The 14,576-nt window shown below is 32.7% G+C and overlaps 1 protein-coding gene across 5 annotated transcripts in view; it reads right to left on the bottom strand.

The window, feature by feature from the left end:
• Nucleotides 1-14,576, bottom strand: part of LOC118195368 (uncharacterized) — a 104,160-nt gene that overhangs the window by 47,088 nt on the left and 42,496 nt on the right. For 4 of the 5 annotated variants that reach the window (XR_004759237.2, XR_004759236.2, XM_085824899.1 and 1 more), the window contains exons 3-4: nt 10,470-10,510; nt 10,060-10,156 (exon numbers count right to left, since the gene is read on the bottom strand). The exons of the other annotated variant lie outside the window; for it this stretch is intronic. Coding sequence is in view for 2 of the 4 variants with exons in the window: in XM_085824899.1 (XP_085681025.1) it covers nt 10,060-10,156; nt 10,470-10,510 (138 nt within the window). In the remaining 2 variants the exon portion in view is untranslated. The remainder of the gene's footprint in view (nt 1-10,059; nt 10,157-10,469; nt 10,511-14,576) is intronic. 5 annotated transcript variants of the gene reach the window in all.

Here is a 14,576-nt window from a genome sequence, read left to right as displayed (position 1 = left end):
CCGGGAATCGAACCATGGACCTCTGGAATACCGGCCCAGCGTGCAGAACCACTACACCACGAAGGCACGCTAGGAAGGCGGGAGAAATACCTTATATACTCCCCCGTTTAAAGGGCGACTGGGGATTTTAGGGGACTTAATCGCCAAATCCTGGGTAAGGAGAATCATTATCCAACACCCCTTTAGTTCGGGCGCCACTTGTAGAGACATTAGGTTTACTGGAAGCCGGGGCGATGAAAAATGAGCTATCGCCTTCGCAGGAATCGAACCCACGGACATCTGGAATACCGGCCCAGCATGCAGAACCACTACACCACGAAGGCAAGCTAGGAAGGCGGGAGAAATATTTTATAAATGAAGCTCTCCTAATTTTCATGTAATTAATGATGTCATTACAATTTCACATCTTATGAAACATTCTCTATACTAATCGCTCCGGATGGTATAGTGCTTAGTAGGAGGCCGATTTCTATTGTTGAATGCAGGGATGCACTCAAATCCACCCTAAAGCTTGATTCCTTGCTTGATTTTTTCCCCTTCTTCTTGCGGGTGCCCTGTGCTTTATTGGTTTATCCTGTGCTGCATCTTTTATAACGATTTCGGTGATGCGATGGCTTAAAGAACGATGGGCCTGACCAGAACAAATGTTTGGCCAATGAAAAAATATACATCATGATAAGGTATAAAATACTTTTATTCTTTTTCAAATCTCTAATATAGTCATTCCTAAACAATTCTAGATGCTACGGCCCTTTTGATGTGTATTTCGGGATAATTCATAGCCTTAAAACTATTTTTAATGTTGTTTTCGTAATGAAATTAAAGGAAGAATCAAGTTTTAGCTTTAAATATAACTCACGCAGCTTTGACTGTATTGATCTACAGATTCCTAGCGTCTTAGGACCACACTAAAGAATTGCTGATTTAATGCACGTAAGTACAGAGGTATCAAAACTAAAACATTTTAAAATTTTCTAGAATGCATAGGCATGCAGAGTTCTACTCTGTTTATATAATAAACTGTTATGCGTATTCTCATAAAAGTTTTGTCGAGCATAACTTTCAAGAACATAGATACTGCTGTCACTGAAACTGCAACCTTTAGGAAGAAGGAATTATCGAATCACCTAGATATTCGAGAGAATGATCGTTTATCTCTGAAGCTGTAAACAGTTACGTAAGCTACCTATGCAGATAGGCCTCGTGCGGTGTGGTTCAAAATGGACCAGGAAAGCATGTAAAGGAAGGTAATAAAAGACAAATCTTGAAAAATAAATACATCAGGACATTCGATTGGTGTTATTTTACGGATATATGAAAGAATGGAAACATGCGTGGATTTGAAACGAGACATTATAAACAGCTGACGGGCTTTAAACGAAAAATTATTGGATTGCGAAACAACTGACAGCAGGAGAGATCTGAAGCATCTAGAGCTATATCCACTCAGAAAAAGACTATTTGGCGCTGAAGAGTTGTATGACAACAGCCATACTGTTTTCACAACAATGGGGAACAGTGACTTATCATATGACGTATCCCAGGCACTGTTCATCGACGATTATTACAGTGAGGGCTGTAGCTTTGAATTCTATATTGCAAGTTCTTTGAGTTCAGTTTTCCAAAACGGAGTAAGCATTTAAAGGCTGAATGGGTACATATCATCGTTTCTTATTCTAGATCATACATATCATCGTTTCTTACTTCTTTCATCGTTTCTATTTTGCTGAATGGGTTCATATCATCGTTCATCGAGTAGCGGGCGAGGGTTTCAGTTCTCCAAGGGTTATGGACTTAAAATTCCGTTTCGAATGATGACTTTCTCATTTGTTGCGCACAAAAATTTCTAACGGATATGATTTCGGGTTGGTAGTATATTAGAAGAAAAGGATTCAGTTATAACAAGGGGAAAACTGAGAGGCTGATGTTGGAATTAGAATCAAGAAAACGCCGCTTATTCATGATATTTTGGAGAACTTCAGATTTTCAAGGCCAAACTCTTAAAATTCCTAGAACCATGAGTATCGGAACTCTGTTCGTCGCTACGATGAAGAATTAGCAAACGTCTCTGCTCTGCAATCAGCGTGCAAAGCTGTATTGCAGAGCTTATGGTGGTCCCATCGTGAGTATTATCGTTTGAGGTGTTATCACATTTCATTTATCCTTTTACCGTTTACCAGACCTGCATAATCAGTAGTACATGAGTGAGGTCTTTGAATCAAAAAGAATCAAAAAGCCTACTGGAGCAACCTTTCAAAGGGTTAATGTTAACTCTTACAAGTAATGCAATGTCCAATCCAACTTTCTTCTGCGATCAGCAAATACAACTCTTCCTTTACCTGCGAGGTAACCTAATTTGTCTTCTATCGAGCGAAGATTGTGCTCTATGTCGGTATCCATAATTAGCACTGTGGATAGGTATGGAAACTGTATTATGTATACCGAATCACGTTTTTCTGAAAGCCATCTGAGATTTTTATTCGTCCTTTCTATGCAATGTGCAGTACATTATAACCCCCTTCATTTGGCTTCTACAGTGATAAATTTAGGAGTTCTTTCTAGTCAGCAGTCTTTCCAAACTTACCGCAGTATGTCATTACATTCACAAACATCTGTACTATGACTCGTATCCTTGTTGGTATTGCATTTTTTTCCTGAGTTAGATACACAGATTTGTTGTTATTTTGCCGCAGAATATTTCGCTAAGAAAAGGCTTTTAAACGCCTTTAAATGAAATAGAATACTGTGGAAGAAGCACTAATTGCTCGCAGTAGGATAAATAGAGTGTTTTAAAAGATATAATATTGTGCAGATGTAATGATTTTCTTTACGAATACCTAATCTTTCCAGTCACAAATTGTTAGGATAAGAAGTTAATTACGGATGAGTTCTTTTTCTTTTTTGACGGCAGAAATATCTTTAGTGAAGTATTTCCACCTTTTCCAACATGACATGTTTTTCTCACAAGATATTTCATTCCAATGCCCTTCCTATTTTTTTAAATATCAATAGCAAAATATTTAGAAATTTAGTTTACTGTAAAAGTTTTAATACAGTTGTTAAAAGACTCATGAAAAGTGGATACTTTGGGTTATTCGAATATGAGGAAGATTTTTGTGAAGTTTAATTATTTCATAAATATTTGCTATTATAATTAAGGAATAGCGTTTTAGTGTCATTTATTACATTATGTTGTTAATAGTATTTTTATTTGATTCTACTACATGTATTCTATTTCCATCTGCCATTATTTTCCTTACTCTGTCATTTGAATCTCAGCTCATTACATCTCAGTACATTGTAACAGTAAAGATAAATGTTTACATATAGTAGAGGTAAATATTTGAAAAAGTCTTAGATTTTGTAAAATTATGATTCAATCCCAATAAGATCTTCTTTATAGTGGTTACGTATATAATCGATTTGAATTATATAAAAGTTTCATAGAATTTTCTGTAAAGTATATGACCCTGTTACTGTTGATATAATTCAAAAATTTTAGAATCATTTTTGCATAAAACTGACTGCCATACGAATCATATTAATATCAGTGTTTTCTTTGCGAATTTCATATTTTTATAAACAAAGATTTAGCAAGCTAAATTTTTTCATTCCCTCCAATAATTTAAATTCGAAATAAATAGCACAACACAGTTGAATTTACGTGCGGACACTAAATCCTTGATTTAATGCTGGCAGCAAACCATAATTATTTGATTGTGAATGAACGGTAACCCTCTTAGCATCTGGTTAATGGCAAGGAGGGCTTATGTGTCTTGGGAGAGATTCTCTCGCGGATGAATCTGTGTAAAAAAAAGTTTGATATTCATGTAACATACAGAAAATTCAACGAAGATTTCATGTAGATAGCATGTTCATTGGGAACAGAATGAATTGAATTCTGTGGCCTTATGCGATCGGCTACTGTTTGGCCGTACTACTTGGAATATTCATGAAGCAATTTCATTTAATATTTTGTTTGTGATAAGATTGTAGCTATAAACGTACTTACGGTAACTAATAAAAACAAACAGCAATTTTCATTGCTTCTGTCATTTGCAATATGAAGGGAATTTCCTAATTTTTATAGGGGAATAAAATATTTAGATTACGTATGCTGACTTTTATTTGAAAGTGACCCATCTTTCTTTCGTCAAGTATCATTCGCTTGGAATATAATAATACTATGCTTGACAATACTAGACCTGAAGACTTACGTTACAACGTGAAGTTAAGACGTGAAGAATAAAGTTACAACAAAATTCCTACATAATTAAACCGTGTAAATAGAAATGTTGAGGAGAAATTGTTGAAGTTTATACTAGAATACTTTATGAGAAGTTTACGAGAAGAATTTCTGCCTTTTGCATGGAATTCTATTCATTGAATTGGAGGCCTCTTATTCATTCCTGTTTGTCCAAGGATAAATATTTTAAGTAATTTATTTAATCAAATGTTAGTCTTAGCACACTATGAATTTTCGAATATAGGTAAATTTCAACTCAAATTTTACGAACGGTACGTTTTGAACTCAGGACTGGTAAGAAATGGGTTTTTTATGTGCATTCTAGTCTCTGAAGTTGCAAAGATGATGCTGTATGTGACATTAAAATGTGTATTTGCCGTATTTTTCATCCAGGTGAAGAGAGCTTAAATTGCATTTTTTAACTTACTTGCTTTTACATTAAAATCTATATATAGTTAAAAAATGTGACTTAATAATAAGAAAAATTATAATTAAGAATGTTCTTCTTTTGTCTCTGATAACTGGCGGTCAAGCTAGTTAATAAAAAGACGTTTTAGAGATTAATAAAAAAGTTTATAATATTTTTTTGATTATTTTAAATTGTTTGTACTTAACAGGCTTAAAAGAAACCTAACTGAAGAACAAAAAGAAATTGTATTAAAAAAGTAAATTAAAAATATCATATATAATACATGGTTTCTTATTCGATGAAATGTAAATATTATTCGTAGATAATCTTCAAGATTAGATTAACATCTGAAATATTTCTCCTACACTGATTTTTTATAATTTTACGTTCTATTATTTTCCTGACTAAACATAAGTCTTGTACTTAAATTAAATGCTACTCATATGGACGGAAGGTACTATTAAAAACATTTTATGTATTAGTAATATCTATTATATATATATATATATATATATATATATTTTATTTAGTAAAATTATAAGAAGATTGACTTCGTTATGACGAAAATTGATCGGATGCTTCATTTCAAAATTTGCAATATTTGATGCCATTTTTAACTTGCCATGAGCTATCCGTTAATTAAGTTAGCATAATTTGAGGAATTAAGTTTTAATGAAGTGCAACAAAAATTGTGTTCAATGTAATAGGCGGTACAAGGAAATTATAAGTCAGATTTCTTTTTTATTAAACTACCTTCTACCCTGATATACTGTTCTACAAGTTGATGCACCATTCGAATCATTGTAAGACTATACTGTTGCTTGCTTTTGCTTGCTCTATATATTTAGTTTGCACATATGTGTTTTTATTCTTGTTCACTTTTTTTGATAGAGATCTTGAACTCCTTTAACTGAGAAAATCTGCTGCTCTCTGTTTTTCTTTAATCACGGAATATGATGTTATACTATTGTTTATTGAAATATTTCTTTTATTTCAATAAAGAATACCAAGACTAAATATTATGTTCGCTATGCCCATTTTAACTTGTAGATAAAACCTATATTGTTTTAAATTTAATTAAAATAGCATACTTCTTGATTTCACGTGAAATATCATTTATGAATACCTTTTTTCTTAATTGCCTCAGTCATTTAAAAACTTGCAACACAAACATAGATCACACAATTATGCATGCATACAACATAGCCTCGGGATGCATTTATTTCTAATAAATCTTCAGCATATTGTTTTTATAAATATAATCTCATAATTGGCATTCAGAATCTTATTCTCGTAAATCTAATATCACAATTTTTAATATATTATTCGTACAAATATAGCATTTGAAACTGTAACTAAAAAATTAACATTAATCAGAAAAAGTGAGTTTACTATCATATGCTTTAGAATCGGTTCCTTTTACGATAATTAAAGAATTTTGTGAAATGGAAATGTTTTAGCACATTTTTTATATTAGTACGAATTCCTTGTGCTCCTTTATCCTATGCACATCTTTTTACGTGATATTGATAGGTATAAATAAAGAAGCAGTGTTGTAAAAAAGAAAATATATATTCGGTATAAAATTTGTTTCAACATTCTAAAACATTAATTTGAAATTTGAATTTTTATTGTCCACAGTGATGCATCCACTACCATGAACAGAACTATCTGATGAACAAATATAATCGATCCTAAATCGATTTAATTAGGTTCTACCAAACTAAAAAGCATTCCGTAAAGGCATAAAAAATCAGAGTATATCCAATGACGCTGAGTCGTAAAGTGTTCACATATGTAACTTAAATAAAAACATGATTTTTCATTTGAGTCGCGTTATCTTAAACCTTTCAATCACGCCAAGTCTGCAGAAGATCCACATATATAACTCACGTAAAAAAAAGTGCTTTTTCGTTTCAGTTGCTTTATCTTACACTTTCACTCAAGCCAAATCTGCAGAATATCGACATGTATAACTGAAATAAAAACATGCTTTTTTAATGTCGGTTCACATTATCTTAAACGTCCCTGTATTAATATCTACACAGCTTGGAAAAGAATTAACGAACAGAGAAAAATACGCTATATAACTACCATACATTTTAGATGTTAGACATTCTTTGGAAATTCTTGACAAATGCTTAATGAATTGTTCTGTAATTGCGGCATTATAAATAACATGCTTAAATGAGGAGACGATCGAAATTTTTATGTTATTTTCAACTTGTTTTAGATATTGGTTAAGTTAGAATAATTCGAGGAATAAGTTCAAATGAATTTTAATGCTCACGTGTCATTACGTGAAAATTCGCTTTAAAGTTTTGCCAGAAAACACATATTGCGATGTTCTTCATGAGATGATTTTTGAAAGCTTTATTGTTTCACCATTCTGTGTTGTACAACGATGTTTTGAAACTGCAAAGCTTTTGCGCCGCTTTTTTTTCCTACCACGATATTTTAGAACTACAGAGTTTTCTCATTGTTTTCGCTTTTGCCTTGTGTTTTGGTACGACGAGGTTTTCTTATTTTGTTGTTTTCTGCGTGATGTTTTCGCCTGTAACCAGAGGCCATAGAAATTTGGAAGTGCCTTTGAAACATTCCCCGTACCCTTGGGTTTTTAGATTAACAGACTGATATGCTTATCATAACACCGCAAAAAATAATATATGTAAACACCGCAAAAATAATATATGTAATTCCTTATAATTTCATTCACAGAAGAAAAGAAGAAGCTACATATTTTCGAATAATTGTTTTCTATTACAGTTGTTAACTGAATGTATTTGATTACTAAAAATGAAATAGTAAGAACATTTTCTCTATTGAAACAAAACAGAATTCATATTATGCATTGTTAGGCGTATTATTAGGCGTTATGCATTGTTAGGCGTGCAGGCATTGCATGTTAGGAATTCTAATATGCAATGCCTGCACGCCTAAGATGCTCAAAATGGATGTAAAAAGATGCATTAAAAAGGGATTTGTGTCCTGAAGTGGATAATCACGAATATTTGATAAAGATGTATATTTTTGAGTTGGTGAATTTCATTTTTGCATGGAATGTAAAAATTAATGAAACATTTGTGAGAATATGACGGAATTTAAAAATGAACGGAACCATTGCTTCAGACTTAACGATAAACTGGTAAGAAACTGCGATATTAAAGGGTCTAATATTGTTAAAAGCAATCATAATGGGATTAGATAAACTTGCCCTTTGTCCTTTTCGGCAGCAAAAAAGTTAATGTAACGTATACGTATTAGAAAATTCAAGGAAATGTTAGACAAGGCCATGGCATCTATTGCATGAATAAAAGGAAAAAGGTTCATAGCGCCATGTAACGTGAGAAATAGGAAAAAAACATCATTAAGTTTAAACAGAAAAATACTTCTTCGAAAATTAAATTATTTTATGTAACGGGTATTACCACTATTGAAACAAATAGCATTGGCGGCTATTGACTTTCTTTTATAGCCGTATAGTTTGTGTTTCAGTTCTGAGCCCATTGATAGGAACAAGTCACGAAAAGTGATCAAGAAAGTTACACGTAACGTGCGTATTACCGGCGTTGGGGAAAGCTGGTAATGAAACTCATAGTACCTAATGAAAAAACAAATTGTAGATAAAACACACAGCATCATATACTTAGGGCAAAAAGTAAAGAACAAATCGTGAAAGATAAAAGAATTTCAAAACTTTAGGATTTCCAATTGTTCACTAACTGCAAATAACAAGTATCACAGCAACGAAATTCTAAATGTTTTCAAAATCAGTAAGCATTTTTTAATTGAAAAAAACGTCGAGAATTTAAAATATCATTTCTGATTATCCTCCAACCTTTACTGCTTTTTTTAATTTATAAGACGTATTCATTTAATTTCTGCAAAGGGAAAAAAATTCCTTATCGGTATTTACGCGTTATTGCAAACATCTTAGTAGAAACCACTAAATTTTCAGAATTTGTAAAACTCTGGTAATCATTCTTTAGGCAACCATACTCATAACAAGAAATGTCTCCATTTTCATATGCCTTTTTTTTTTTTTTGATAATCCAAGTTTAAACGATTTTTATAAAAAATTTCAATATTTTTTACCTGAAACAAAATTTTAAATCATGCGCTTATCGAATACCAGCAAAGAGAGAAATTGCGGCAAAATTTCTTCAAGTATGCATAATTTTGCAGAACAACCTCTAAAGAAAACAACGAGGAGATGCGTTTGGTAGACAAATGGTGCTGCCGCGATGTGTTCTATGTCGAGTTTCTACATTTCTCAATTCTTTTTAAGCGAAACCAGATCATTGGTTTAATTGGAGGAGACTAACGAAAATAATTACAGAAAGATTTGGGGAAAAATATGTTTTACTTTTTTGAGTATTGCGTAATATTAACCTGAGGATTCAAATTTGTATTTTAAAGTATGTTTTCTATTTCTAAAGTATGTTTCCTTTCCATATGAGTATAACGTTTGCCGACTTAACAATGTATCGTAATCTCTTTTAATCTTTTTTTTTTTTTTTAAAGGCCTGCAAACCACTAGCTTGCACCTGATAAGTAACTTTTACTTTTTCCTTTGTAAGAAATTCACAAATTGAGCCAAGGTGATTGCGTTAATGCGTGAATACTTTCTTATCAGAACTGTGTCTGATGATTTTCTTTCTCCAACCATATACTCATTTATGTCGTTCTTGCTATTTCTCTTTTTCTTTACTTTATGTATCTTTTCTAGCTATTAATATGCGATTATTTATCAAAACTTTTCCTTAACCTAGTAAAGAAATATGTACCTATCAAAATGCATACAGATATGTTTGACACCTTCCAATGAAATCATTCAATTTACTCTGAATTACTTTTACAGTACTGTTCTATTCCGAGGCCCTGAACTCAAATTCCATATTGCTTTGGTATTAGAAAGTCTGAATCTGAATTTGTCGCAGCTGAAGTATTGACGTCACTTTTGACATAAATCGAGATTTCCCAAAAAAAGTTTTTACGATCGAATTAAAAATTCAAGGAAATATTCCTCCCCAACACATTTAGAGAATTTGGAAGTTAATTTTTGTGTTCAGAAATCTGAAGGAATTTCAAGAAACGTAGGTTAAAAATAAGAAAGAGGAAAAGCTCACATAAATGAAAGTTAAGAAACAATTTAAGGTATTTCATATTTTTTTCTAATGCTACTATATTTTTAGCAAAATGGCTTGCAAAGAATTGGTTTCGTAGAATTCTTTTATGGTAGGCCTCTTTTGAGGAATTTTGTATTCAGATGGGTTGAGATTCCGAAAATCTATAAATATTGAATGTCCTCAAATTTTATTTTTCAGAGCAATATGTTTACGTTTTTAAAAGAAACAAGCTACACATATCTAAATTTTTTATTTTCTGTATTCAGGATACTTACGCTTCGAGCGGAATTATAAGTAAATTTCTCTAGCGAAATCCTTTTCAGTACTTGCATCATAAAGTGTAAAACATCCTCTGAAGGAAGATCTAAAATACTAAATAAGAAATTACAGTTGAATAACGTTGAATAAGAAATTGAGTTTGAATAAAGTTTGTAGTTGAAAGTTTTTATTTTTAGGAGTTTTTGACTTTTTTGTAAATGAAAAATTATAAATTATGCTAAATTTTTAAGGTAGGAATTGTTAAAAGAAATATGAAAAAGTTAAGAAAAGTAGTTAGTTTAAATGATTAACAGTTACAGATTAAAACAGATTGATAAGGTATGGATATAAAGAAATCAGAAAAAGCATTAAATAAAAAATCAATACGACTTTTATTTTTACGTCAAAATAAAAGTAAAAAACATACCTAAAAATTTTCGATTTGTTTTTTGTTAGCTTCTTGGAGACCTAAAAATAGTCGTTCATTTTTAGTAAAGCATAATTTAAAGTAGCATAATATAATTTTATGCATTAATATTTTGATTAAAATATTTTCCTTGCAGCAGTTTAATAACACGTAATTGTAAGAGAGAAAATTACAGGTTCTTACCTACCTGAAAATAAGTAAAATATAGTAAATTTTGAAGTCATTCACCGTGGCATAATATATTTATGTAAAGGATGGTCTATCGGGGGCACAATATATTCATCCACGATTTTTTGTATGTTTCTTTTAGCAACCTCAGTTTTTTTACCTATGTTATCTACACTTGCTAAGCTTAATGGCTCGCGACTGGACCGTCCTTTGTTCAGAAATGAATTTGGTCAATATTAAACTTTAAATGGAATACAATACTGTGACACATTATCGAACTTTTTGTAAGATCATTCGGACAATTAAGACCTCGAAGAATGGGATTTCAACAGGATGGTGCTACATGCCATACAAGAAGAGAAACTATCAGCTTGTTAAGACAATATTTTTCTGTCTTTCAGAAATGCTCATATTCATTAGCTGCCTAGATCTTGCAACTTGACATCATATGGGGTTTTTCCTCTGGGTTTTGTAGAGTCCAAACCACAAGCAATACTGAAATTGAAAGCTGAAATCCAAATCGTGATTGCTAAAATTGAACCATCTGATTTGGAAAACCTTTTTGAAAATTTGAACGAAAGGGTCAAAGTATGCCAGCTCAGCCACAGAGCGTATTTAGCTGACATCGTATTCTGCAATTAATCTCACCATGTCTATTTTATAATTCAATAATAATTTTCAAGTTAAGCATAATTTATTGTGTTATAAAATATTTATCCCGCCTTCTTAGCATGCCTTCGGGGTGTAATGGTAAGCACACTCGGTGCGTATTCGAGAGGTGCGAGGTTCGAGTCCCGGCGAGGGCATTGCTCATTTTTCGCCTTCTGATGCTTTAAAAAAAAAAAAAAAAAAAAAAAAAAAAACCTAATGTCTCTACAGTGGTGCGCGAACTAAAAAAGGTGGTGGATGATGAATCTCCACTACCAAAATTCGGCGATTAGGTTCCCTAATCCCCAGTCGCTCTTTAAAAGGGACAGTATATAAGGTATTTCTCCCGCCGTCTTAGCATGCCTTTGTGGTGTACATTCGGCGCGTATTCGACAGGTCCGTGGTTCGAGTCCTGGAGAGGGCATTGCTCTTGCTCATTTTTCATATCTCTTGCTTCGAAATAACCTAGTGTCTCTACAGTGTTTCAATTTAAAATTAAATTCGCGTACCCAATGGGCAACCTATATTTGTGAAATATCATTGTTCCTTCCATTAATACTATTATCTGCAATATTAAAATAAAGGCGCATGTTTATGCTATGCTTAAGATAATAGACTAGCTATTAATAAATTTTCTTTATTAAAAATATATGATAATTTGGAAGGAATTTTCTTTTCAGCTGAAATATTGTCAAAATAGCTGTATATATTGCCGGCGTCGTCTCAAAATGATAAATTTATGAAAGAGTTATTCGAAGAAAAATACATTTTAAGGCTATAGCAAATGCTTGCTTTTGAGAAAAATCAAATTATGTCTTGTGCACATTAAATATCATATATTCGTATCCTGTAATAAGCTTCTTTCTTTTTAATATAGTCTCAAATTCGTCTTGATGCACTACATATTAAAATTATCTTCTTTGACAACTTTCATGTCATAGAATAGGATTCTTTCTCTAACAGTCAAGTGTAAAGTATTGAAAGATTACATAGAAAATGTATGAAAATAAAAATTGTTGTATTACTACTTCTTTCAAATTCGTTAAGTAAATTAAAACAATAAAACGATTCTGTGCTAGCTACATATTATACGACGTTAGAAACATCTTTTAGTGATTACAATAGCGTTGTATGTATTTTAATTCATATTAATTAGACATATTATTAAAAGTTCTTAACTATTAAAATTTGTTTATTGTACTTAAAGTAATAAGTTAGTTAAGCAATTGAATGTTGAATGACAGATAAAACCATCTCATGTTTTGTCGAAAGGTTGTAAATGCTCTGAGAAGGAGTCAAGCGCGAGCTCTGGGAAGAAAACATTTTGTTTCACGCAGGGCAATATTTAAGTGACAGGATGATGAGGCGTAACGTAATTTAAAGGTTCAAAATCTTCTAAGGAATTCACTAAAGACTTCCAAAAGAGAAATAAATAAATAAAGGCAAATAAAGACTAAAGACTGTAGAGACATTAAGTTCTTTCGATGCTGAGAGAGGTGAAAAGTTACCAGTGCTCTCGTCCAAACCACAGACTTCTCGAATACACGTTGAGCGTGCTGACCAGTACATCACGAAGGCATGCTAAGAAGGTGGAAGAAATACCTTATATACTCCCCCTTTAAAGGGCGACTGGGGTTTAGGGGACCCAATCGCCAAATCCTCTTGGTAAAGAATCATCATCCACCACCATTTTCAGTTTGGGTGCCACTGTAAGAACATTAAGCTATTTCGAAACAGGAAGAAGTAAAAAATGAGCACTGCTCTCGCCGGGACTCGAAACACGGACTTCTCGAATACGCGCCGACCGTGCTGACCACTACACCATGAAGGCATGCTAAAAGGCAGGAGAAATACTTATATATTGCTTATAAGACAAATAAATAAATAACACATATTCTTGGTTTCAAAGACCCACTGGCGATATTCTTATTTCCGTAACAATAAAATATTACAAAATGTTTTTGTAAATTATGTATGTAAAGCATAATATTACAGAACTCCTCTTTTCTGTAATATTATGCTACAATTGCTTAGCAATGAGAACAATAAAATGCTTATAAATTCATATTTTAATGTTTTTTATATGACACGTGTATGCAGAATCAATATCTTTCATTTAATAAAACACAAGCATGCATTTTCTTGCATTCGTGAAAATTATAGTATTTCCTGTACGTTTAGTTAAAACATCTAGAAATAATTTCAGCATTCGAGCCACACATAACGTAAAGTATTTTTTTAAACCGACAGCAACACAAAATTTCAGAATGCGATTTCTTTGCCTAATATGAAATTAATTATTATAAGTTAATTTCTGACATCAGTACTAAAATGTGCGGAAGCACTATTATGCCGAAAGGAACTTCTACTTAGAATAGAGCAAGGACGTTGGCGAACTGTTCCGGCAATGCCTTGTGCAAGAAGTGGAGTCCATGCTCCCGTTCGAGCGACATGTGGATTGGATGTGCAATACAATGAAATATTTGTAAATTATGTACGAAACCAGCTCATGCACTGATCGAAACTCTTCACTGGTAGGCACGTGGTCTTGTTGCAAGCGGAGTTTCGTGTGACCAAACATGCGCTTGTGACTATTAAAGAGTAATTCACGTGTACATATGTTTTTGCCTTGAATATCAGTACACGGAGAAGTCCATCTATAATGCAATCTATTGTAGTTACCAATGGGCAAACTCTGTATGAAGATGAGAGTCTTCAACTGTCAATGCCTGCCCTCATTGTACACATTGTGAGTAGTGTGGGTGCATGCCTTTATCGTATAAAATCTCCCATAAAAGTGAATACCTCAGACCCAGATCACGCGAAATATCTCTCGTGCTATTGGAAGGATTAAGCTCAAATTCAGGTATAACAGTTTCTTTCACTCCTGGAGTTGTGGTACTTCTAGTCCGACTCAGATCATATTACTTAGCAATTTCGCAGAGTTGGTGGTACAGCTCAAACATTTGTTCATTTAACAGTTTTTTCGTCGGTAATCGATTCCTGTACAGCCTCTGAGCCTTTGTTCGCTGCTCCCATGCATCAGATGAACATCTTCAAGCTCTGACTTTGTAAAGCGATACATGCTGTTGAACATTCCAGCGGGGAAGTGTCACCTTTACTCCCAGATGTTCAATAAGTGCCGTTAACCACCGCCACCTAGTAGCACTTAAAGCATCATTTCCGACTACATTATTTTAGTTCCTTCTACTAATCTTTAAAATTATGCCAGATATTTTTCGAGCATTCTGCAAAAATAAGAGTGCTAATTAAGTTAACAATTACTTTATA

This window comes from Stegodyphus dumicola, chromosome 10, assembly GCF_044657685.1.
Source record: "Stegodyphus dumicola isolate Sdum_Otavi_A_Nest chromosome 10, ASM4465768v1".
Classification (NCBI taxonomy): Eukaryota; Metazoa; Arthropoda; class Arachnida; order Araneae; family Eresidae; genus Stegodyphus; species Stegodyphus dumicola.
Note: the sequence above shows the minus strand (reverse complement) of the source record. Positions and strands in the feature narration are given on the sequence as shown.